The sequence below is a fragment of the Hippocampus zosterae genome, chromosome 18, assembly GCF_025434085.1.
Source record: "Hippocampus zosterae strain Florida chromosome 18, ASM2543408v3, whole genome shotgun sequence".
Classification (NCBI taxonomy): domain Eukaryota; kingdom Metazoa; phylum Chordata; class Actinopteri; order Syngnathiformes; family Syngnathidae; genus Hippocampus; species Hippocampus zosterae.
Window position 1 is genome coordinate 3,729,544 of NC_067468.1, and position 26,805 is coordinate 3,756,348.

Sequence of the window (26,805 nt, forward strand, 5' to 3'; positions counted from 1 at the left end):
CGTCTCAGGAGGGGGAAGCAGTGCACCACTAACACTGTGTACAGTGGGGATGGGGCGCTGCGGACTTCGACTCGGGACGTTGTGAACCGGTGGGCAGAGTACTTCGAAGACCTCCTCAACTCCACCAACACGCCTTCCTTTGAGGAAGCAGAGCCTGGGGACTCTGAGGTGGGCTCTCCTATCTCTGTGGTTGAAGTCACCGATGTGGTTAAAAAGCTGCTCGGTGGCAAGGCCCCGGGGGTGGATGAGATCCGCCCGGAGTTCCTCAAGGCTCTGGATGTTGTGGGGCTGTCCTGGTTGACACGCCTCTGCAACATCGCGTGGTCAACGGGGAGAGTGCCTCTGGATTGGCAGACCGGGGTGGTAGTCCCTCTTTTTAAAAAGGGGGACCGGAGGGTGTGTTCCAACTACAGAGGGATCACACTCCTCAGCCTCCCTGGTAAGGTCTATTCAGGGGTGCTGGAGAGGAGGGTCCGTCAGGAAGTCGAGCCTCAGATTGAGGAGGAGCAGTGTGGTTTTCGTCCCGGCCGTGGAACAGTGGACCAGCTCTACACCCTTAGCAGGGTCCTTGAGGGTATGTGGGAATTCGCCCAACCAGTCTACATGTGTTTTGTGGACTTGGAGAAGGCGTTTGACCGTGTCCCTCGGGGAGTTCTGTGGGGGGTGCTTCGTGGGTATGGGGTACCGAACCCCCTGATACGGGCTGTTCGGTCACTATACCACCGATGTCAGAGTTTGGTTCGCATTGCCGGCAGTAAGTCGGAATCATTTCCAGTGAGGGTAGGACTCCGCCAAGGGTGCCCTTTGTCGCCGATTCTGTTCATAACCTTTATGGACAGAATTTCTAGGCGCAGCCGAAGCGTTGAGGGGGTCCGTTTTGGGGGCCTCAGTATTACATCCCTGCTTTTTGCAGATGATGTGGTGCTGTTGGCTCCTTCAAACGGGGCTCTCCAACTCTCACTGGAGCGTTTCGCAGCCGAGTGTGAAGCGGTTGGGATGAAAATCAGCACCTCCAAATCTGAAACCATGGTCCTCAGTCGGAAAAGGGTGGAGTGCCCCCTCCGGGTCGGGGAGGAGATCTTACCCCAAGTGGAGGAGTTCAAGTATCTTGGGGTCTTGTTCACGAGTGGGGGTAGGAGGGAGCGGGAGATCGACAGGCGGATCGGTGCAGCGTCTGCTGTGATGCGGACGTTGTATCGGTCTGTCGTGGTGAAGAAGCAGCTGAGCCAAAGGGCGAAGCTCTCAATTTACCGGTCGATCTACGTCCCAACCCTCACCTATGGTCACGAGCTATGGGTCGTGACCGAAAGAACGAGATCCCGGATACAAGCGGCTGAAATGAGTTTTCTCCGCAGGGTGTCCGGGCTCTCCCTTAGAGATAAGGTGAGAAGCTCAGTCATCCGGGAGAGGCTCAGAGTCGAGCCGCTTCTCCTCCACATCGAGAGGAGCCAGATGAGGTGGCTTGGGCATCTGATTCGGATGCCTCCTGAGCGCCTCCCCGGTGAGGTGTTCCGGTCATGTCCCACCGGGAGGAGACCCCGAGGAAGACCCAGGACACGCTGGAGAGACTATGTCACCCAGCTTGCCTGGGAACGACTCGGGATCCCCCGGGGAGAGCTGGAAGAAGTAGCTAGGGAGAGGGAAGTCTGGGCTTCCCTGCTAAAGCTGTTGCCCCCGCGACCCGGCCCCGGATAAGCGGTAGATGATGGATGGATGGATGGATGGATATTTACTGTATGTTTTGTGAATTTTTTACGTAAATTTTAGCTTTGTGTGTTCAATGCACCACATGTTTGCACTGTGGGTGAGAGAGGAAAGTAATTTCATCTGTGCTGTATGTTACACATAGAGCACATTTGACAATAGGGGTGTTCGCACGGCACACATTTGCTCCGGTGCTGCACCGATGTATTTTGTTGCGATATATTTTACACCGGAGCAAATTTTGTGTTCAATGACCCCCCCCCCCCATCGAAAACGTAAATCAATGATGACTTCAATGACACTCAGAAAAGTAAACATAATGCGTCAAACAGAAAATCAAGAGAGGTAATCACAAAATAAATTCTATGGGGCGTGGGTGTGAGCACACAACAAAGGAACAAACTACACAAACAACTCAGAGACAGTCCAGTCTCCTACAAAAGGAAAGATGATGTTTGGGGATTATTCTCCCCCCGCCTTCTCATTGGGATGATGGTATAACCCAAGAGGCAAGGTGCCGAAACGAGTTTTTGCTATTGAAAATAATCCCCATTTTATGATGCTAGCACTACGTGTCTTCATTTTTTTCAATGTCATACATTTACATAAAAGTTTAACACCTAATTCACACTGTCGCTATGGCGTGTTGTGTGTAGAATTTTGAAGAAAACATTTTCATTAATTTTATTTTGGAATGGGACTGTGAAATGAAATGTGAAAAAAAATTAAGCGCTGATGAATACTTTGCAGATGCACTGTATATAGGTCTGTCCAGTCGGTACCCATTACTCACTGCTTGAGGTGGTGACTTACGAGTGTCAACAGTCTCCTGGATTGGAATAAAGCCCACAGGCAGGGTGTCCTTTATATCTATCAGCTTCATGTCAACAAGAACATTCCCTAAATGGCTCTGTAAGAACAGGATAGGAATTATGGGTGGAAAAGTGAGAGAAGAGCAGATATTAGATAATAGAACACATCTTAATTTTTTATAAGACACTACTCTGTTTATGAAAGAATAAAGTGGTCACAGAAATAAATTAAACTACAAAAAAAAAAAAAATATCCCTCCATTATCTGAACCGTTTTAACCTCATGAGGGTTGCGGACATGCCGGAGCCTATCTCAGCTGACTTCAGGCAGAAGCAGAATACGCCCTGACCTGGTTGCCAGCCAATCCCTGGGCAAACAGCCATTCACATTCACAATCACACCTACGGACAATTTAGAGTCATCAATTAACCTACCGTACATGTTTTTAGAATGTGGGAGGAATCGGGACTGCCCAGAGAAAACCCTCATGGGCACAGGGATAACATGAAAACCGGGCCCCAGAATCAAACCCTCGACCTATGTACTGTGAGACAGACGTACTAACCATCATGCCTCCCGAAAATAATAATGAAAATTAAATGAAATGCTTTTGAATCGTCGTTCAACAGAAATATTAGGGTCCGGGGGGGAAAAAAAAAATATATATATATATAGTACTCGAATAGTCACCAATACCAAGTATGTATCCCATTACTACTTCTGAAAGATACCATATGTATTCCAACAATGACAGATAACTTGAAAGAATATGTACAATATGAAGAATATATTCCAATATGGGATTTTTCCTTAAAATTGCATGCAATTAATGGCCATTTTCTCTAAACAATTCGCCAGAACCAGGTTTCCTTCAACAAAGTCGGGAAAAGACGGTAAACTACTCGTTCTTTTCAAAGGCAACGTAAAGACTGGCTTTGTGGCTGTGCTGTAAAAAAAACAAAAACATCTTTTCCCGCTTTTCCTGCCTTTTATTCTCAACGAGTGAGATTGTGTGCACCCATATAGGATTTTGTTACTTGTAAAAAAAGACAAACATCTGCGTCCCGTGTTCATTCGTTTTGTATTTGTTGGCAAAAATTCTCAATCAATTTATCGTACTGACTGACTTCTATTTTTGTTTTTGTATAAAAATAGTGTGACGAAAAAAATGACGAACGTTTTTAGTCAATGAAATTAACAGTGGAACAATTATTATTATTTTTTATTTTTTAATAATTTTTTTCACTTAGAGATTTTCCCAAAAACCATCAAACTGGAGCTTATATTAAATATTTCGCTTTTGTTGCTACCACGTTGTTGACCAATGTGAAATCAATTGAAACAATTTAAGCTTTGAAAAGACCTAAATGTTTTTTTGCAGCTTCATAATTGTAATAAGGCTCATGTTTTTCGGCTTCATATTTTTCGACCCCACTCCGGGAAAAGGAGTGCCTCACCAATCCCGAATCTCACCGCATGTCACTGCATTAAAATGGCATCTACACATAGATAAACTTTGCCGAGATGTGCCATAAGTCTAAGTTCATCACTGAAGTCGGTTGGTCGGGAAAAAAAAAGGAGCACCACCTAACAACCACACTAAAATTGTTATATGTGCCACGGATTGTAAATAAATTTAATGCACATGAAGCAGGAGAAGTAAATTTACATTTTCCTTTGAGAATACCCTGGTGAAGCACAGGTACCGGGTCACCTTGGACTTGAAAAGTCCATCTTTCCACAGATCAGCGTCCAGACCATCAGTTGTTGTTGAAACCTAGAATCGACATTGATTAGCATGGTGGGAATACAAGTATTAATTGGTGTGATTGGAGATGCTCCACGCAACTGTACACTGTATGAGCTGGATAAATGAGAATGCTGGTGATTAACTTTATTTATGACAATTACATTAGGGTACAAACAACAAAAAAAGTAAAGGATCTTACAACATCATAACCAGTTGGTGCTCTGCTCCTTGAGGCTACGACACCAACTCCAGTGATTGGGTCCATGGGCATCTCTGGCAAAGCCTCAGAGAGGTCCCGAATCTCAGGCATTTCTGTTAAGTTCTGCAATCAAAAGATGGCAATTTTTCTTATTTAGAAAAACTGTAACCCACCATTTGATTAATTGCTTTAGTTATAATGATGTTGTGTGGTAAAATATTTACTACATCCTGTTTGCTGAAAATTGTTGAAAACATCCAAAGACTGAGCTCTATGTAGTACTATATTATGACATATAAAGCCGTTTTTCTCAAATTGGGAGAGCCGCTGCCAGCTATTTTTGACCATTTTGACTCATTTTTGAAGGCCTGCAGAAAACGGAGTTCTGCAGCTACAGTATATAAGCATGGAAGCATTAACCCTCTTCTTTCATCAGGAAAAAAAGGCACATTTCTCCCTTTTACAATCCTTTAGTCAACAGCAGTTAAACATTGATTAAGTTTCTTGAAAATACTTGTTTCCAAGAAAAATTCGGAGAAAAATACATTTTGTGAAAGGATGAATTTCAAAGAACACTTTCACTTTGAGGCTCTTTTTGGGGGATTTGTGATACCTCAAATATCTTCAGCAATGCTTTCCTACTAAATAATAACAAACAACACAAAAAAACAAAATAACACGTATCATCCATCCATCCATCCATCATCTACCGCTTATCCGGGGCCGGGTCGCGGGGGCAACAGCTTTAGCAGGGAAGCCCAGACTTCCCTCTCCCTAGCTACTTCTTCCAGCTCTCCCCGGGGGATCCCGAGTCGTTCCCAGGCAAAACAAAATAACACGTTTCCATCCATCCATCATCTACCGCTTATCCGGGGCCGGGTCGCGGGGGCAACAGCTTTAGCAGGGAAGCCCAGACTTCCCTCTCCCTAGCTACTTCTTCCAGCTCTCCCCGGGGGATCCCGAGTCGTTCCCAGGCAAGCTGGGTGACATAGTCTCTCCAGCGTGTCCTGGGTCTTCCTCGGGGTCTCCTCCCGGTGGGACATGACCGGAACACCTCACCGGGGAGGCGCTCAGGGGGCATCCGAATCAGATGCCCAAGCCACCTCATCTGGCTCCTCTCGATGTGGAGGAGAAGCGACTCGACTCTGAGCCTCTCCCAGATGACTGAGCTTCTCACCTTATCTCTAAGGGAGAGCCCGGACACCCTCCGGAGAAAACTCATTTCGGCCGCTTGTATCCGGGATCTCGTTCTTTCGGTCACGACCCATAGCTCGTGACCATAGGTGAGGGTTGGGAGGTAGATCGACCGGTAAATTGAGAGCTTCGCCCTATGGCTCAGCTCCTTCTTCACCACGACAGACCGATACAACGTCCGCATCACAGCGACGCTGCACCGATCCGCCTGCCGATCTCCCGCTCCCTCCTACCCTCACTCGTGAACAAGACCTCAAGATACTTGAACTCCTCCACTTGGGGTAAGATCTCCTCCCCGACCCGGAGGGGGCACTCCACCCTTTTCCGACTGAGGACCATGGTTTCAGATTTGGAGGTGCTGATTCTCATCCCAACCGCTTCACACTCGGCTGCGAAACGCTCCAGTGAGAGTTGGAGAGCCCCGTTTGAAGGAGCCAACAGCACCACATCATCTGCAAAAAGCAGGGATGCAATACTGAGGCTCCCAAAACGGACCCCGTCAACGCTTCGGCTGCGCCTAGAAATTCTGTACATAAAGGTTATGAACAGAATCGGCGACAAAGGGCAGCCTTGGCGGAGTCCCACCCCCAATGGAAACGATTCCGACTTACTGCCGGCAATGCGAACCAAACTCTGACATCGGTGGTATAGTGACCGAACAGCCCGTATCAGAGGGTTCGGTACCCCATACTCACGAAGCACCCTCCACAGAACTCCCCAAGGGACACGGTCAAACGCCTTTCTCCAAGTCCACAAAACACATGTAGACTGGTTGGGCGAATTCCCACATACCCTCAAGGACCGTGCTAAGGGTGTAGAGCTGGTCCACTGTTCCACGGCCGGGACGAAAACCACACTGCTCCTCCTCAATCTGAGGCTCGACTTCCTGACGGACCCTCCTCTCCAGCACTCCCGAATAGACCTTACCAGGGAGGCTGAGGAGTGTGATCCCTCTGTAGTTGGAACACACCCTCCGGTCCCCCTTTTTAAAAAAAGGGACTACCACCCCGGTCTGCCAATCCAGAGGTACTCTCCCTGTTGACTATGCGATGTTGCAGAGGCGTGTCAACCAGGACAGCCCCACAACATCCGGAGCTTTGAGGAACTCCGGGCGGATCTCATCCACCCCTGGGGCCTTGCCACCGAGGAGCTTTTTAACCACATCTGTGACTTCAACCACAGAGATAGGAGAGCCCACCCCAGAGTCCCCAGGCTCTACTTCCTCCAAGGAAGGCGTGTTGGTGGAGTTGATGAGGTCTTCGAAGTACTCTGCCCACCGGTTCACAACGTCCCGAGTCAAAGTCAGCAGCGCTCCATCCCCGCTGTACACAGTGTTAGTGGTGCACTGCTTCCCCCTCCTGAGATGTCGGATGGTGGACCAGAATTTCCTCGAAGTCGTCCGGAAGTCGGCTTCCATGGCCTCAACGAACTCTTCCCACGCTCTGGTTTTTGCATCGGCGACCACCGAAGCCGCGGTCCGCTTGGCCAGTCAATACCCGTCAGCTGCCTCTGGGGTCCCACAGGCCATAAAGGCTCGATAGGACTCCTTCAGCTTGACGGCATCCCTTACTGCTGGTGTCCACCAGCGAGTACGGGGGTTGCCGCCACGACAGGCACCAACCACCTTACGGCCACAACTCAGATTGGCCGCCTCAACAATAGAGGCACGGAACATGGTCCACTCGGGCTCAATGTCCCCCGCCTCTCCCGGAACATGGGAAAAGCTCTGTCGGAGGTGGGAGTTGAAACTCCTTCTGACAGGGGATTCCGCCAGATGCTCCCAACAAACCCTCACTATACGTTTGGGTCTGCCAGGACGGACCGGCATCTTCCCCCACCATCGGAGCCTACTCACCACCAGGTGGTGATCACTTGACAGCTCCGCCCCTCTCTTCACCCGAGTGTCCAGAACATGCGGCCGCAAATCCGATGATACAACTACAAAGTCGATCATCGAATTGCGGCCTTGGGTGTCCTGGTGCCAAGTGCACATATGGACACCCTTATGCTTGAACAAGGTGTTCGTTATGGACAATCCACAGAAGTCCAATAACAAAACCCCACTCGGGTTCTGATCGGTGGGGGGGGGGGGGGGGGGGGGGGTGGCGTTCCTCCCAATCACGCCCCTCCAGGTCTCACTTTCATTGCCCACGTGAGCAAGGGAGTCCCCAGCTGTACTCTCCAGCACACCCTCCAAGGACTCCAAAAAGGGTGGGTATGCTGAGCTGCTGTTTGGTGCATATGCACAAACAACAGTCAGGACCCGTCCACCCACCCGAAGGCAGAGGGAGGCAACCCTCTCGTCTACCGGTGTGAACCCCAATGTACAGGCACTGAGCCGGGGGGCAATGAGTATGCCCACACCTGCTCTGCGCCTCTCACCGTGAGCAACTCCAGAGTGGAAGAGAGTCCAACCCCTCTCGAGAGAACTGGTACCAGAACCCAGGCTGTGTGTGGAGGCAAGTCCGACTATATCCAGTCGGAAATTCTCTGCCTCACACACCAGCTCGGGCTCCTTCCCTGCCAGAGAGGTGACATTCCATGTCCCAAGAGCTAGCTTCTGCAGCCGAGGATCGGACCGCCAGGGTCCCCGCCTTTGGCTGCCGCCCAGCTCACATTGCACCCGACCCCTTTGGCCCCTCTCATGGGTGGTGAGCCCATGGGAAGGGGGACCCACGTTGCCTCTTTGGGCTGTGCCCGGCCGGGCCCCAGGCGCCTGCCAACGAGCCCCACCTCCAGGCCTGGCTCCAGAGGGGGGCCCCGGTGACCCGCGTCCGGGCAAGGGAAACCTAGATCCATTTATTGTATTCATCATTGGGGTCTTTGAGCCGTGCTTTGTCTGGCCCCTCACCTAGTTTCTTGCAAGATAAACACTGCACTGATGCATTACCTATGCATGACATTTGCATGAACTTTTCAGGAACGTTGAACTTTGTCTGTGTGTGTGCGTGTGTGTGTGTGTGAGAGAGAGAGTGACTACATGCATGTGTGTGAATGTTCGTTAAAAGATAAAAATAATGATGGGACTTGGTCATCTATTTATTTTTTTTGAAAAAGCTTTGTTCTCACCACTACACTGCTTTCGCACGCCACCTCACGACATGGGATCGTGAGCCACACCCACTCTCGCAATGTGTGGACCAAGATCTAAATAAAGCCAATCCTGGCATCTAGCGGTGATTTATCATACTAAAATCATTCCCTCAGCCGTGACACAGACCGAGGTGGTGAACGAGGCCCTTCATTTATTTTTTAAAATAAAAAACACAACACACCCAAAACGTATGTTTTTTTGCAAATGTAGTTTTGCGTTTGGGCATTAAATGAATTAAGGAGGTATTAAAATTGTTTTCATTTTCACTTTATAAGACAAGTAGCTGAGCCTGGGAGCTCCCTGTTGTAATCTTGCCAAATACAACAGTAGTAGCTTGGTTTTATATTACATGATGTTACACTTCTTTTGTTGGTTTGTTCTTTTTAGTGGCAATGTAGTTAGCGTGACACAAACACACCCACAGACATGTCTCCTCCGCTGCGCACAGCTGTGCTGCAGGCAGAGACAGAGCGGTGGGTTTGTCTTTGCTTGTTTGGAGGGAGAGGCAAGCCAAAAGGTACTTCTAAATAATACTGCCTTGCTGGACAAGCAAGCTTGTTCCCCTCTAAAAAGCCAATAAATAACCATGTAAATCTTCTGTTGACCATTAGACAAATCAAATGTATTCAACAGAGCAATCTCCCATTCGATGATAATGTGCAATTCAACCAAATCGATGCTATTTGCATCACCAGGCAAATACATGAAAATTCATGTATTGTGTTTCGAGTCAATGTTCACTTAGCAAACATGTCAGGGCTATAGTGCCTGTATTTGCTAATTTTCTGGTGAAAGCTCACAAAGAGTTTCAACACCCAAACTGACATGATAAAACCAGCTCTGAGATGGCCCAATACAAATAGAGTACCGTATTTTCACGGCTATAAGGCGCCATTAAAAGTCTTAAATTTTCTCCAAAATGGACAGGACGCCTTATGATGCGGAGCGTCTTGTGTATGCGCGGAGTTCCAAAATCTGACTGACAGCTGACACGCTGTTTATATAGAGAAAAGGCGGAAGTGACAAAAAGTCGGCCAATCAGTGAAGGGTGGGCATGTATATATACATATATGGAGAGAGAGAGAGAGAGAGAGAGAGAGAGAGAGAGAGAGAGAGAGAGAGAGAGAGAGAGAGATGGGACAGGCATGCTGGGGAGCAGTCCGCCAATGAGTGAAGGGTGGGCGTGTAAGTGGACGCTAAAGTGTCGCCCCAAGCCGGTACCAAGACCTGTATAGAGTGTGGCAATGTGCATTGTTGCAAAACAACTTTGGTTTCTAAGAACCCCCGAAAATAAATTCTACAAAGAGACACGCCTACGAAGCTCAACATGATTCTCAACATGCGAGCTCATCTGTGAAACTCAGTGAAAGTTTTGCATCTGGTTTGTGTGTGTGTGTGTGTGTTTTTCTAATGAGTTTCTTTTTGACTAATCTTCATTAGTAGCCCATGACGGCATTTGCAAAATGAGTGTACAGAAAACATTGTGTCTGCCAATTTTGGTGTCAGGATGTGTTCATCTTTAAGTGTTCTGTTGTTTTCTCTGATCTGCTTCTGTTATGGGGCCCAGCTGGGTTTTGCTGATCTGAACATTGCAGAATTTGCGGGCTCCGGTTCTACAGTTCGCTGCTGCATCCTGGAGGGCTATGATACAAAAAATACCCGCCAGGACAACTCAATTCTCAAGGTAAGTTACACACTCATTCAAAAGACAGCTCAGCAGATTCACTGAACCACGCATGTTTTTTCCATCTATTAGGTGACAATTGGGATGGCACTTCTGTCTGGGGATCCATGCTTTAAAATGTAGGTCTTTATTTCTGTCAGGCATAAATTCACTCCGGTTCCTTTAAAAATAATAATAATAATAATAAATTCATATGCGGTTTCATCAACACGCCTCCCAGCACAGCAAAATCTGTCTCTGTCACAGATGAGGATCCTAACCTGCAGCTTGACTGTAAGGGTGATGATTGCACTGACGTCAAAATACAACCACTCAGCACAATTGTGGAGGGACATTGCGCCCATAAACCAAGACAGACATCGATTCGCAGCACAGGTAACCACTTAGTGTGTGTATTAACATACAGTGTAATGTAGATTCTCATAGCCTTCTCCAAAGTGCTTGAAGTTTTATGTATCAGTCTGATTGCTGTCCTAATTTCAGCCTCACATTCTCAAAGGATGTGATTTAGCTTTAGTTGAAATGTCTCAAAAATTAAATAAAATAACATTTGGCGCCACACGGTAGCTGCTCGGTCAACTTTTGCCATGACCTGGTCTATGTTTCACCCAAATCTACCTGTATGATCATGCTAAATTAGCCTACTGTCAGCAAACATGCATATTTCCATGTTTGTTGACACAACCTTACAGAGTGGTATCTCCACCCTCTTGCCACATACATCTGTACTTCCTGAAATTACCATATTTCCTGCACTATGAGGCACTCCAGATTATAAGGCGCACCATAAATGAATGGCCAATTTTAAAACGGTTTTCATAGATTAGGCGCACTGCATTATAAGGCGCATAAAATATAAGCGACAAAAGTGACTACGGTTGTGCTATGCATACAGTAGATGGTGCAATGCTAAAGGGAATACAATACAATACAATACAATACAGCTTTATTTATATTGAATAAAACCATGCAGAAGTCACAAACACGGACATGAAACATATACCGTATTTTCACGACTATAAGGCGCCATTAAAAGTCTTAAATTTTCTCCAAAATGGACAGGACGCCTTATGATGCGGAGCGTCTTGTGTATGCGCTGAGTTCCAAAATCTGACTGACAGCCGACACGCTGTTTATATAGAGAAAAGGCGGAAGTGACTGTGGATAGGCATGCTGCAAAAAAGTCGGCCAATCAGTGAAGGGTGGGCGTGTATATATACATATGTGGAGAGGGAGAGCGAGAGAAGGCAGACGTGAGAGAGGAAAGGCATGCGGGGGAGAAATCCGCCAATGAGAGTGAATTGTGGGCGTGTAAGTGGACGCTAAAGGGACGCCCCAAGCAGGTACCAACACCTGTATAGAGTGTGGCAATGTGCATTGTTCCAAAACAACTTCGGTTTTGGTTTCTAAGAACCCCCGAAAATAAATTATACAAAGAGACACGCCTACGAAGCTCAGTTCAAACTTCAAGCCATCGGTTATGCTTTTGGCATGCGTGCCCATCTCACAGCAGCGGCGAAAAACCAAGTCAAGCAAATGAACTCTGAGCTTGCCGTTATTCCCGGAGGCTTGACTAAAGAACTCCAACCGCTCGCTGGACATCGGCATCAACTGGGCGTTCAAAGTAAAGTTGCGAACGGCATGGGAACAATGGATGATCGATGGCAAACACAACTTTACAAAGAGTGAGAGGCAGCGCTGGGTGAGTTACGCCACAATTTGCGAATGGATTGTGGCTGCTTGGACGAACGTGTCTGCTTGCACTGTTGTTCGAGTTTTTGGTAAAGCCGGCACATTTCGGTGGAGCCACATGGCAATGAGCGTGACTCTGACAACGAGAGGGAACACTGCGTTTTTGATGGATTAACTGGTACTTGCACAATTGTTCGATTCTGATACAGAGGATGAGGACTTTGGATTTCTGGGTGATGATTGATCGAAAAACGTGAGTACATTGTACAATGGCTAAATAAAATACAACGGAACTCAGTTTTGCTTCCGTTGCCTTTTTAAAAACGTGTTTTTAGCTTGTATCTGTATGTCTTGGCATGCTACCGTATGCTTCAAGCTAACGTGTTTTTAGCATCCGCGCATGCATGCCGTATGTTTAAGCTGGCGTATGTTTTACCACTTTAAAACTGCGGCCAATAATACAGTGCGTTTTGTCTATGTGTAAAATACAGAAATGGCACCCATTAATGAGACTGCGCCCAACCATACGATGCGGCGAATGGTCGTGAAAATACGGTAGTTCAATATGTGTATCATCAAATTTGGTGCTTCAAAAAAAAATATATATATAGCTTTGATTTTATATTGAGAGTTTTATAAAATGCAATTGGCACTGATGTAGTGGAAGTTTTAAATTGTAAATTTCCCCATTGCGGGACAAATCAAGGATATCTTAAGGTCCACATCGCTCTATAAGGCATTCATTGAAATACTATGAAAAAAACAAAACAAACAACAAAAAAAACCCTTAAGAGTGTTATTGTGAGCCATAACCAGAGTGTATTTGTTTTCAACATTTCCAATTTCTTGCAGAAAACCAAACTAATCGAAGTTACAGTATTTGGTTCTTTGACCTTCAGTTGTGTTAAAAATGTGTGTAAAATACACAACAAAAACGTAAATTCTTCCATGTCATTTCCATTTTTGTTTAATTACCGTATTTTCACGACTATAAGGCGCCATTAAAAGTCTTAAATTTTCTCCAAAATGGACAGGACGCCTTATGGTGCGGAGCGTCCTTTATATGCGCCGAGTTGCAAAATCTGACTGACAGCCGACACGCTGTTTATATAGAGAAAAGGCGGAAGTGACTGTGGCCAGCCATGCGGGAAAGAAGTCGGCCAATCAGGGAAGGGTGGGCGTGTATATATACATATATGGAGAGGGAGAGCGAGAGAGAGGACAGGCAAGCTAGTCCGCCAATGGTGAAGGGTGGGCGTGTAAGAAGCTAAAGGGACGCCTCAAGCCAGTACCAACACTTGTATAGAGTGTGGCAATGTGCATTGTTGCAAAACAACTCCGGTTTTGGTTTCCAAGAACCCCTGAAAATAAATTCGACAAAAAGACACGCCTACGAAGCTCAGTTCAAACTTAAAGCCACCGGTTATGCTTTTGGCATGCGTGCCCATCTCACAGCAGCGGTGAAAAAAGTCAAGCAAATGAACTCTGAGCTTGCCGTTATTCCCGGAGGCTTGACTAAAGAACTCCAACCGCTGGACATTGGCATCAACCGGGCGTTCAAAGTAAAGTTGCGAACGGCATGGGAACAATGGATTATCGGTGGCAAACACAACTTTACAAAGAGTGAGAGGCAGCGCTTGGCGAGTTACGCCACAATACGCAACAACGAGAGGGAACGCGGCGTTTTTGATGGATTACGGTACTTGCACAATTGTTCAATTCTTTCTACACACACACGCGCTGCCACCATGTTTCGCTCTGTTCTTTACTTTCAAATGTGGGAAAGCTTCACACGAGAGAAATGTTGACTTTGCTGTTGCTACTCCTTCTTTCCGCTCGGCAATGCGTAGCAACTCACACTAGCATGTGATGCATTCAATGACAACTGAGATGTGCAGTCCTCTGCTTCTGATACAGAGGATAAGGACTTTGATGGATTTCTGGGTGATGATTGATCGAAAAACGTGAGAACATTGTACGATGGCTAAATAAAATACACCCGAACTCAGTTCTGCTTTCGTTGCCTTTTTAAAAACGTGTTTTTAGCTTATCTGTATGTCTTGGCATGCTACCGTATGCTTCAAGCTAACGTGTTAGAGTGCGCGCATGCATGCCGTATGTTTAAGCTGGCGTATGTTTTACCACTGTAAAACTGCGGCCATTAGTACGGTGCGTCCTGTGTATGTGTAAAATACAGAAATGTCACCCATTAATGAGACTGCGGCCATTAGTACGGTGCGTCGAATAGTCGTGAAAATACGGTAATTCTTTTATTTATTTTTTGGCCAACGGAGACCCCTAGTAAGGATAAGCGGTGTCCAAAATGGATGGAAGGTATCTCCTACTTACATTATCCTTCCATCTGCAAAGTTGTGAAAAAAATGACTGGGTTTAATTTGATATTTTACTTACTAATTTAATTCCACTTGCACATTTGTACCGGAGGACTTAGTAGGGTGCAGTTAAAGCGTCTCTTCGCTTGCATTTGCTCTGCCAAGGTGGCCCTTAAAAATACATTTGTGAAGATCAGCGGTAAGTCGTGCACCCCTGCTCATATTCATGTTTTCTGTAAGTTTTTAAATTTTTATAAATTACACTCTGTGAGGGTCAAGGCAAATGCATTAATTTATTCATACGGTAATTTGGTACGTATAAATTCTCCATCATAATGCATAACTATTACTCAGATTTCCCTTTTTATTAACATTCGATAATTATTCTGTAATAATTGAACTTCGATCAACATCAGGCTGAAAAGCTCGTTGGCTAGCGGAACGACAGGGTAGAAACACAATCAGCAACAAGGCCCGACTGTCTAAAACTACCCTTCGGTCTAACATGTTCCTTGTGAGAGCAAAGAGCTGTACCCAGGATATATGCCCATCAAATACATACCACGTTGGTTTCACGACCACCTTTTTGTGCTGCAAAGAATGCTAGTTAAATCCTAGGGCCAATAGCATTAGCATTGATAAGATGCAACGTTAGCTCACTCACCAATGACGACAAAATTGTATCCCAAGGGTATTTGTGTTCTCCTTTGTGTTATCACGCATGCCCTCTCTAAGCGTTGAGAAGAGATGTACGAACAGATGAAAAGAGAAGACATAACAAGAATTTAGCATCGTGATTTTGTCATTTGCGATATGAACTCAGAAGAAGCAAACCTGGGAGACGCGTTATGAATCCGATTGGTATCTTGCCAGGCCACGCCCTTCTGCAATATGATTGGGTACTGCATCCCGCAAGGATACGCCTATTTAGAGCATGGATTATATGAAGGCTTTTTTTTAATGATGTATGAGTGGGTCAGCGGATTTAACTGGGTGTGCCTACTCCTAGCCTGCAAAAATTTAAAAACAAAAAACCTCGGTGAATTGTACATGAAACAAACTCTGAATGAGAATAATAGAAGATATAGCACAACAGCTCTGATCGCAAACTGCAATTGCAGACTGCTGACCGCTAACGATTTCCGGTGATGCAAGTCACACACCATTGTAGGTTAAAGGTGACCTGCTTAATTTTATTTGATTGTTTAACTACTTGTTATGAAAGTGAGACTGATAGGATACTACGGGTATGGTGTGCACTAATACAAAAATATACCATATTAATACACACACGCACACACACACAGACACACAAATGTTTTGGGTTGGGGTTTTTTTCCCCTCTACACCGCTCGTGATTGAGTTGGGACCAGTCCGGGAGCTACCAGTCGATCGCAATGGATGTATTGGGTACGCCTACTATACAGTCGATAAGCAAACACTTTTGAGTAAGTTCTTTTATTGTTTCAATACAAATACAGTGTTACAAGTACACATGCCAACAATTATAATTCCAACAAATGAAATTATAGTATACAGTATGAACAATGTTAACATATGCAACTGGGCCAAAACTATTGATCTACTGCCTCTACATATAAACATGTCTTAAGCCTAGCTGGAATCAACATGCATCATGCTCATCATTTCGGCCATTTTAGAAACACCAAATAAGGCCACCAGGAAAAATTTTAGAGGTTTGTTTTTTTTCTTCAGACCTCCCACCTGCATTTTGTGGCATAGGTATTTTTTGAATAACAAATTTGGCTTGGTGAGTGTTATAATACTATATGTTGAAAGAGTGTATCAGGTAATCTTGCTCCAAGCAGCTACAGCATGAATGTATATGCCAATTAAAAGGTGATGTGTAAAGCTGTAGTCCAAAGACTGTAGAATCTAACACAAGTGGCACTTTTGTTGCTGAAGAATTGTCACATTTTATACTAAAGTCACAGGTGGGACTGGCATTTTATTGGTGGTCATATGTGGGTCCTTTGTTCGGAAATAACTTTTCACTGTCACTATCCTCAAAGTGTGAGCACTGACTACATATGGATATATTTACGGTGTGTATATATGCGTGTGTGAGTAACGTCTGGGTCTCCAGAGGATGTCTTGTAGGAGTAATCATCAACTGTACCTTCAAATCTCCTCCTACCAGGATGGAGCAGTGTTGGCCAGTCGTCTCATACGTCTAAAAAGAAACATTATATTACCATTCTTAAAATACGCACAATTTGCAGAATATTGAAATCTATTTAGGCTATAGTCGTAGTTCAAAATTTGAGATGTCTCCATTGTTGAAGAGTTGTCAAATTCTATGCCTCTTTATCACAAGGTGGGAGTGAGCTTTTAGAGGTGGTCATATGTGTCAGAAGATTGCTCAGAGAGATTTTTGGTTTGAGTTACGGCGGGCATCTTGTCTTCTGCTGATGATAGGTTTCAGATTTCCTTATTTTTTTCCCCCCAGACAATTGTTTTTTTCCAGTAAAGAGAACTCTCTTACAACCTTGCTTTCAGGCCTTCATCAGAAATTGTCAGCAAGTCAAGAAATTTATATTTACTGGAAAAAATAATTGTCTGAAAAAAAGAAACCTAAAACCAATGTTGTAGTGGAGTAAGCTCATGACAGCTGACCACCTCTGATCAAATAATCACTTTTTTAGTTTTTAGATGTAATAGATGGCTTCTTTGACACCCCTCGTAAACAGTTGAACCTTTAGTCATAAAGTCAAATTACCCCTCCCCCCCATTTTTTTATTTATTATTCTCGGCTGTATTATGAAATTTTAAAAAATATTCTGGTAGTGATAAGATGAGTTCTTTAGATTTAGAACAGTGTGAATTATGTACTGTAATATGATATTAAATTATGCACAAACATTAAATACATCTCAGTATTATTAGTTGAAAAAGAAGTTCAACTGATGACATGTTTATATAATATTAAATGAAACAGATGTTGGACATAAAAAACATTCCACTGAAAATCAGCCATCACACAACTAGTTATGAAATCAGAAGTCAAGAATTATAGTTTGTTCAAATATTGTTACGTTCTTGGAAAAATTCAACAAGAAAATGCAATTGCTTGCAATATCCCATTATTTATTACATATGACAATTTGAAATATTGGTCAAGATTTTTGCAAGCATCATGGAAGGTCTGTAAATTCTATATGTACATACTGTAGATTCAGTATACCCGTATACTGTGCTAGTTTGGATACATGTGCCTCACCTTGTGTTCCTGTCTTGATCTCGGATCTTCTTCTCCATTTCAGCATCTGTGAGTGTCTCCAACAGGGGACACCACTGGTCTGCATCACCAGTGTTACGAATGGCAATCTCTACTGTTGGGAGTGGGTTCTCACTGCAAGCAAAATGAATGCATCAGATTGAGTCTAAATACAGTTCTCCACAAGTGCGGACATGAGGTGGTGTATTTAAAGAGCACTTTAAAACAACGACCGCTTTATACAAAGTCCTGTACATGGAGCAAAAATAATTTATACAACAAAACAATAAGTTAATAACAAAGGCAGTAGAAAGCACAAAAACAGTGAAACAAAAACAAAAAATCAAGTCCCATGGTGAGTCAAAAGCCAAAGAATAATAATTTGTTTTAAGATGAATTCTAAAGATGGGCAGCGATTGCCAAATGTTCAGTGGGAGGTTATTCCAAAGAGAGGGACCAGCAAAGGAAAATGCTCGATCCCCTCTGAGCCTCCGCTTAGTTCTTGGTACCTCTAATAGTGTCTGGTTTGCAGACCTGAGGCAATGGGCAGGTGCGTAGTGGGGGAGGTGCTCAGAGAGGTGAAGTGGGGATAGGCTATTTAAAGATTTGAAAACAAATAATAGGATCTTGAAACCAACTCTGAAATGTCGAGGGAGCCAGTGAAGGGGATGCCAGAGTATCAGTTATAAGATAAGATATCCTTTATTCGTCCCACACTGTGGAAATTTACAGCCTCCAGCAGCAAGAATGTATGTAGAAAGAAGAAAGGAGAAAGAGAAAAAAAACCCCAACAAACATCTTTCAATTAAATACAATATGAACACAATGGATAAATCGCAGTACTATTTACAATTTTACTTCACATAATTTAATTATTATTATGATTGTTATTTTTTATTCATCAGCCTGACAGCAGTCGGTAGGAACGAGTGTCGGTATCTCTCCTTGCAGCGCGGGTGTAACAGTCTCTGGCTGAAGGAGCTACCAAGTGCTGTCAGGGCGGGCTGGAGGGGTTGGGAGGGACTGGCCATCATAGCTTTTAGCTTAGTTAGCACCCTTCTGTTGCCCACCTCCTCCAGAGTGTCAAGGGAGCAACCTCTTATGTGGTCCATTTTAGGAGTACCAGTCAAGAGGTGAGCAGCAGCATTCTGGACCAACTGTAGATGTTTCATGGAGGATTTGGCTCACTCTAAAGCTAAGTGCATAACAGTGATCCAGCCGATATGTAGCAAATGCATGAATTACTGTTTGAAGTGATCCTGGGAAGGAGAGGCTTTACTTTAGCCAGCTGCCTGAGATGAAAGAAGCTGGATTTCACAACGGCACCAATTTGCCGGTCCAATTTAAAATATTTGTCCATCTTAAGAACCAAGTCCGCAGGACAGTATGTACAAGGACCACTGGGACCAAACACCACCACCACTTTGATCATCTTTTCATTGAAATGCAAGAAATGTAGTGCCATCCAGGTCTTCATTTCCTCCAGACAGGATAAAAGTGGTCTTAATGAGAAAGAGTCTTTTTTGCGGGACATAGATCTGACAGCCATCTGCGTAGCAGTAGAAGGAAATACCATGTTTCTTTAAAATGGAACCCAATGGGAGCAGATAGTGAGAACAGCAGAGGCCTCAGAATTGAGCCCTGTGAAACACCACACGGCAGTTTGTGATTCAAAGCATCCAAGGCTAACACAAAAGGTTCTGTCAGCTATATACTATAATACTATATACTATATAATAATATATACTATAATACTGTAGGACCCTAAACCACTCAAGGACACAGCTTCAAAATAATTCAACACCACTGAACCTGGAACATGGGCATAGGAGTCAAATGTGGTCTTTGAAACAAGAGTCCGAGCTGTAGAAACCTTATCAATGAAAAACTGAAGGAAACTGCTGCAAGTGATATTCTTAAGTCTTGTAAAATTTGAGTAGGTTTTGAGACTCGAGCAAGTCTTTCTTGACAACAAGCACAAAGACAGTTCAACCTCCAAGTTTAGAGGGCATGTTTTTCATCAAATGGAGCTTGAATTTCTTTTGTGCACATATGTCTAAAATTCTGCCGATTGCATATTCTTGAACAGTGATTTTCTACCAAGGTGCCCAGAGATCATCAACGGAGGATCCAATAATCCAATTTCACTTAACTTGTTAGCACATTATGGTTTATTAATTACAAATATGTAATTAATTCATCTTCATTCATCAGGATATTGGAGGAATGTAAGGCGGCAAGGGACAAATAACTACTGTTCCAGGAGATGGCAAAAGGTACAATAAAACTGTGTATCCACTTATCGCTTTTCATGTAGTGCAATAAAACAAGTCATGGCTTCCCGTAAATATATCAGCTTTGTGTTCAATTAAAAATCATCATTATTGCTGCACTCGTATTTTTTGGTGACATCTCAGATTCGTGGCGTGGCATGAGATTTTTCTGATGTAAAATGAGTGCCTTGGCTCAAAGTTGAGAAACACTATTCCATGATGATGAAGCTTTTCATCAATGCATTCTTAGTCCTGTGTCTTATTGTTTTCAACAACAAAGCCCTGGTTGCACATTTCACCAAGATCCACTAGAAGTATTTCCTGATATTTTTATATAGATTTCCTTCAAAATTGGTCATCGCCGTTACAACAAAAGCTGCTGTAACTTGACAGGATCATATTGTGTCAAAACTTCACACATTTCATGAGAAGTAGTCCTGAATACATTAAACAACTTATTTTTCGTCGTAGTGGTAACCTACCTACTGGCAAAAAGAACAGTATGATTTATTCTTTGACGTTTTTACCAGATCTACCTCATATTTAGTCGGAAGAATGTTTATGCCCGATTGTTGGTGAGCTTTCGCGAAAGGCTTCAGACCTGGCAAAATAATAAATCATTTCTGAGCTTATTGTGTCAACTGATATTAGCAAAAATGTCAATTATAAGCCTGGTCTGAAATGAACAGGAAGTGAGCTATGAATTTTTGAATGTCCAATTTTGGCCCATTTTTTAACATTTACAGGCGTCATACTTTTGCACCCTTGTGAGACGGGTCACCAACGTGGTTCTCGCAAGTACCAGGTAGCCCGTGAGGACCACATGAGAAGCCCGCCCAGTGCTCAGGACATTGTCATTTGCTCAACGTAACAAGGAGTTTGCTATTTTGAATTTCCTTGAACATTCGGCGTAACCTTCACTACAAAAGCGGCTATAACATGACCCACGGTCTTGTCAAATTTGATGAGTCTAGGCCAACAAACTCATCGTAGTGGTAGCGCTTTGTATCAGATGAAAGAAAAATGTGTTTATTCTTTGATGTTTTCCTTCCAGCAAGTTAACCAAATTGACCGTATATTTGCTCACATGTGTTCGGCCATCACGATGCTGGAACACAAAGTTTTTCAATTTTGGCATAAAGCTGTTGCCGTGGCAACACGCTGTTTGCAAAGAAAACGACACTACTTTCAATTTTATTTGAGCCTGATTTAGGCAAGAAGTCATTCAAAAAGTCCTTATTGTATTAAGCAGTAGAGTAAATGACAACACAGTGCACCTGGACATGTGAGAGTTACCTGAAGGCGTATGTTCTCTGGTGCCAGCTAAGTTGTCCTCGAATGCTGTAGGCAATTGTTGTCACAAATTCACCCCCAAGACCTAGTTCTGAGCACAACTTCAGTGCAAAAGACTCGGGGGAGTTTTCATGCTCTGACATGTCCCATTCAAACTGGTCCACAAGTGAGATGTTTCCCACATGGATGTTGAGCTGCATTAAAAAGAAAACACATACACATACACATACACATACACATACACATACACATACACACACACACACACACACACACACAGACAGACCTCTTAATTAAAACAGTAATACCTTAAATGTATTAAACTGGCCATCTCAGCCTCAATCACAAAGAAATTAAGAATAAGAAAACATTTCACTAAAGGCAAAAGATGAAAAAAAATGTAAATAATTCAAGCCTTTGAACACAGAAATGATTCCAAAAATGAACACAGAAAATTGTGCCATATTTGTTTTCGTGGATTATGATTTCTTTTTCCTGACAGGAGACATATTGCACTTGAACTTGCATACAAATAGTAAATATTATTTGATTGAAATCATGAGATGAATAATATAACAAAAATATTACAATTAAATCATGCCCAATAAAATTATTTTATTCACTTAAAAACTCTAAATTCAGGTAAATCATGTTTTCAACTAATGCAGTAATATAGTTGTAAAGTGGAACCTGTGTTCACCAGTTTAATTTAATTTAAAATTAAGAGACTAATTTCAGCAAGATGAAAAATAGGGGTTGTCAAGTGACCTCCAAATCTTGGTCATTGGTGTGTATTTTATGGACACCTGGGAAGAGTTTTGAATGGTTGAAACTTTACTTTGCTTCAGAACCCACCTTGATGATGACTCTCTGGTCTGCCTGCTCATCTAAAATGCTGTCAGTGGGGTATGACTCAATCTGCTGACGTACGGCTGAGGTGATGGCAGGGACAAAGGTCAGAGGATTCAGGTCCAAGTCATCACACAGAATTTCTGCAAACATCTCTGGGGTCATCAGCTTTTCTGTTGGGAAATGGAGTCGAAGTTAAAAAGAAAAACAAAATGACATTCCTGGCAATGAGCGTTACCATTCATGTTCCATGTGAAAGCATCTCTGAGTTTTTGTCCATCTATTTCCATGTCAAGGCGGATGGGAACCAGTACCTCCACTTGGGCAGCATTCTCATGAATCACAGCGGGATCATGATCATCAAAGCTACAGAGAGACAGCATTTCATTCACATACATGCACTGCAATGCAGAATCTAGGGACAAAACAAACCAGCACTAAGCAATCCATTTCTCGTGCCATAAAGTTGATCTACATCATTAACCTAATAAAACTGATCACATTCTCCAAATCTGAATGCAAGGGCTATAAGGTAAACCTATAACCCTCATGGACGTACGGTCGAAATTTTTTGTGGTATATGTAACCGCCCAAGATTTAGAAAAATGGACTTGGAGCCATCTACTAAACCTAACAGGAAATCTGCCATTTTGAATTTTTGAAAATGTGGTGTCGCCCTGACTACAAAAATCGCTGGAACTTAGCCCAGATGATCAGATTTTGAAGACATCGAGAAACTTCTTTTTATCTGCGTGCCAGCGTCTCCTACTGGCTAAAAGAAACATGTTTTACTTTATGTTTTTTCTCCCAAAGGGCTGACCATATTTACTTGTTTCATCTGTGCTGTATGTTTCACATACAGTACATTTGACAATAAAGTTTATCCAATCCAATCCAGTCTTATTTGCTTGTAGGAGCCTTCATGATTTAAGCCTTGCAAATGATGTGGTGAAATGTGAAGTGGCATGGTAAATATTTCCCACATTCGCCCCACTGGACCAGTTATTTTACTCATCATACCCCCCCAAAATCAACTGGCTATGAACATTCAAACCTGGAAACCACCAGTACAATTGCAAGTTTTGCATCTTCATACCACAGTGGGAAAGTCCTCTTCTTGTCTCGACTCATTCTGTTGCGGTTGATGGTAGTGGAACAAGGCACGGCGTCTAAATGGTGGGAGCTGTTGGGAAGCGTTGGGACCCATTGACTGCTTCTTTTGGCTTTCTGCTCCCTTCGATAGGAAAAGAAGTGTTAATTAAGCTGATGCCTGGAGTTCCTCGGTCAAATATTTAACTTTGTAAACTCTACTGCTATATAAATGGAACCATTTTTGTTACTTTGTATCTGTACTGTTTGATTTCATGTATGTTTCACTTGTGCTCATGACATCAGAAAAAAAGGACACACCTTAATCCTTCATAATTGGTTAAACAAATATTCAGTGACAACATTTGTTGCATGTCTTTCATCTTACCAAATAACTGCACAGTTACGTTATAGCACGTGCATAAAACCCACTCAAAATGTTAAATTCACTCTGATACCGCTGAGGCAAAAAAAAAAAAAAAGACAGCTCTAAGCATAGGTGTACATAAGTGTTGTGCAGATATTAATGCGTATTGGAAATTGAAAATTGCGGTGCACTTCAAGTCTGTCTCCCGGTTGCACACTTTCCGATTTTTTTTCTTTTTTTGCAGAGTAGCAGACCCTTGTCTCATTTGTGACTCATTACTATGACTTGTTCACACCAACAGATTTGTCGTTCCTTTTTCAGTTGCTTTGAAAGCAGTCCTGCATTTGCGCCACCAATTTCCTTGCAAACTGCAACATGCTTTTTCATGGATGCCCCTGTTTATTTCAGCCAAACAATGATAAACCACATTCTGCACGTTACAACAGTGTGGGTACCGTATTTTCCGCACTAAAAGGCACACTGGATTATGAGGCGCACCCTCAATGAATGGGCTATTTTATTTTTTTTTTCATATATTATACGCTCTGGATTATAAGGGGGCGGCCCGGTAGTCCAGTGGTTGTTCGTCTCTGTGTGCCCTGCGATTGGCTGGCAACCGATTCAGGGTGTCCCCCGCCTACTGCCCGGAGACAGCTGGGATAGGCTCCAGCACCCCCCGCGACCCTAGTGAGGGTCAAGCGGTTAGGAATATGAATGAATGAATGAATGAATGGATTATCAGGCGCAATCTACAATGCATCCACTAGATGTAGCTACACTTCTTCCGTTCGACTCGAGAGGCGTTCATCACTGCCTCCGAAAAAACGTAAATTACCATTTACTTCATTGAAACTACGAAAATTGACAATCATGCATCAAAATAGAAAATCACAAAATAAATTCTATAGCCCCCCTTGGTTTAGCAAAGAAATAATTTATGGTAAAACATTTGAGAGAAACATGTCAAGCAAAAAGAAACTAAAATATTCTGCATAAGCAACTTTAAAGGAAGCAATACCTGAGATATGCCGGTGGCTCTGTGCTGATAGACACTGCCTTGTATTTGTCATCGTTACCTTCGAAGATCTCCTCACACTCAGATGCCTTCAGTAGAGTAACACTGGTGGCTACAATTTGTGGAAGAAAAAAAATTGTCATTTTCTGAAGTTTAGCAGTTGGGTGATAACTCTTAATTCGTATTTTTTTAAACAGTTTGCAATGTAAAAGACATGACCAAATTCAAGCAGTCTATTAACTGTAAGATGTCCCATCTGTAAGATGCAAAATATATGCAATTAGGTTGTAACTGATGTTATAATCGTTTTAGTAATGTTTCGGTTGAACAAAATATTTAAAATGTATTCCATTAAGATAACATTCAATGAGAAATGCATGATATGTAATCTACCTTTTCAAACAAACAAAAAATGGCTGGTTCATAACAAATAATAACAAGAGAATAATAATAATAATGAGAATAACAAGAAAAAAAGATGAAGAGTTTCCTGTAGATGGCTTATCAAAGATTTAAAGAATTCTTTTCAATTCTTGTTCACATTTCCTTTTGTACTTGTTCAAAATTCTAAATGTTATTTCTTCTCAATGTATCTTCTATATATATATTGCGCGTCGTCCCGCACGCGGTCTGTCCTTCCGTCTGTCCCTTTTCAAAATGTACCTACTTCAACGCGCCGCTGCGCGCCGCCACTGCGCGCCGCCACTGCGCCGCTCAGGCAGTGGCTCACTACGATCGTGCGGGCATCTTAGCGAAAAAATGTTGTCTACCCACAAGCATTGCAATACAATTGTTAGTTATTTAGTAGAGCTAAACATCTCTTTATTTTCGCGATAAGCAATGAAGATGAACAAAAAGTTGAACCAAGCAACAACACTTTTGTGGGCTGAAGGCCCACCTTACCAGCCTTCCGCAGGAACTAGCTGATGAGCCGCCCGGGGGGCGGCGAACCACCACCTTACCAGCCTTCCGCAGGAACTAGCTGATGAGCCGCCCGGAGGGCGGCGAACCAGCTAGTTATTTTATATTTAGAGAAGAAAATGTGAACTAGGTTGATACAAATTCAAGCTTCTTTATTGGAGCCATTGTGCATATACTAATGATGCTACACCTGCGGTTCTTAACCTGGGTTCGATCGAACCATAGGGGGTTCGGTGAATCGGTCTCAGGGGTTCGACAGAGCGTTCGCCATGGAGGTTAAGGCCCACCCAACTAAACCTGTCAATTAGTTATGACACACGTGCTTGGCCATCACTGGCTGGTTCATTTTGTGCACAATTTAAAAACGTGTACTTTATACTAAGACTAATTGTGTTTACTTTTTTCTGTTTTTAATAAATGCATTAGTAAAAAAAAATCGTATTTTTATTTTTCACATATGAAGGGTTCAGTGAATGTGCATAGGAACCGTTTGGGTTCTGTGCTATACTCACCATGAGATGATGCTACAATTTTTTTTCTCTCTTCTACTGAAGCCAGCCGCCTCCATAAAGATGGATATCTTTTGTATAAAGAACCTCTAAACATACGCAGATAGTTTCCAACCTGAAATCAAACAATGAATGTGATTTTCAGAAGACCAGTTGAAACATAAAATACTCCATTTGAGGCAGAGCTGAATTGCCAAACGCCAATGTGTATTCGGACCAAATCAGCTATCCGACCGCAACCCAACATAATATTGTCTCCCCCACCCCCCTTTGCTTTTCTTACTGCTGACTAAATTAAAAGCGGTAAGACCCACACGTATCTTGGGTCTGCTACAGTTTAGGCTAGATAAACAAGAGTGAAATAAATAAAAACACCCGACCCCTCTCCACTTTGCAGACCAACGGAGACGTCTGACTGCAGAGACTTGACCAGTATGTACACATGTTCGGTATACATTCCTCTTTATTTCTGAGATCGACAATTCAAACAACACAAATTAAGGCATACATCCACTGGTTATATACATTTATTCAACGTTTCAACGGTGACTGAAGAACCGGACCAAGCTAGTAAGAAACCAATTATTATGCTAACATCGGTACATACCTCCGAACCAACCATGTAAAAGTCCCCATCTTGTTCTAACTGAAATTTAACTGGCTTCTGCCCAAATGTTTTACTTAGAGCCAACTGCATCGCTGCGAGAGATGTATGTGTTTGCTTCTTCTTGATTTCAGTGACACTGAGCACCTTTTGCTCATTGTTGCCCCCCCCCAGATATGAATGG

At 43.3% G+C, this 26,805-nt stretch overlaps 2 protein-coding genes across 2 annotated transcripts in view; both read right to left on the bottom strand.

The window, feature by feature from the left end:
- mvb12ba (multivesicular body subunit 12Ba) overlaps positions 1-15,401 on the bottom strand; it is a 29,387-nt gene extending 13,986 nt beyond the window's left edge. The window contains exons 1-5 of the mRNA XM_052050147.1: positions 15,298-15,401; positions 15,128-15,193; positions 4,467-4,589; positions 4,187-4,294; positions 2,518-2,614 (exon numbers count right to left, since the gene is read on the bottom strand). Coding sequence (XP_051906107.1) covers positions 2,518-2,614; positions 4,187-4,294; positions 4,467-4,577 — 316 coding nt within the window. The 5' untranslated portion in view covers positions 4,578-4,589; positions 15,128-15,193; positions 15,298-15,401. The remainder of the gene's footprint in view (positions 1-2,517; positions 2,615-4,186; positions 4,295-4,466; positions 4,590-15,127; positions 15,194-15,297) is intronic.
- A 501-nt stretch (positions 15,402-15,902) lies between these two features.
- Positions 15,903-26,805, bottom strand: LOC127590698 (SWI/SNF-related matrix-associated actin-dependent regulator of chromatin subfamily B member 1). Its single transcript, XM_052050134.1, has 9 exons — positions 26,625-26,805; positions 26,021-26,132; positions 24,591-24,699; positions 23,213-23,350; positions 22,355-22,482; positions 22,123-22,289; positions 21,271-21,461; positions 17,705-17,836; positions 15,903-16,657 (listed from the first exon to the last, which is right to left on the bottom strand). The coding sequence occupies exons 1-9, from the start codon at positions 26,712-26,714 to the stop codon at positions 16,618-16,620; spliced, it is 1,107 nt and encodes a 368-aa protein (XP_051906094.1). The 5' UTR covers positions 26,715-26,805; the 3' UTR covers positions 15,903-16,617.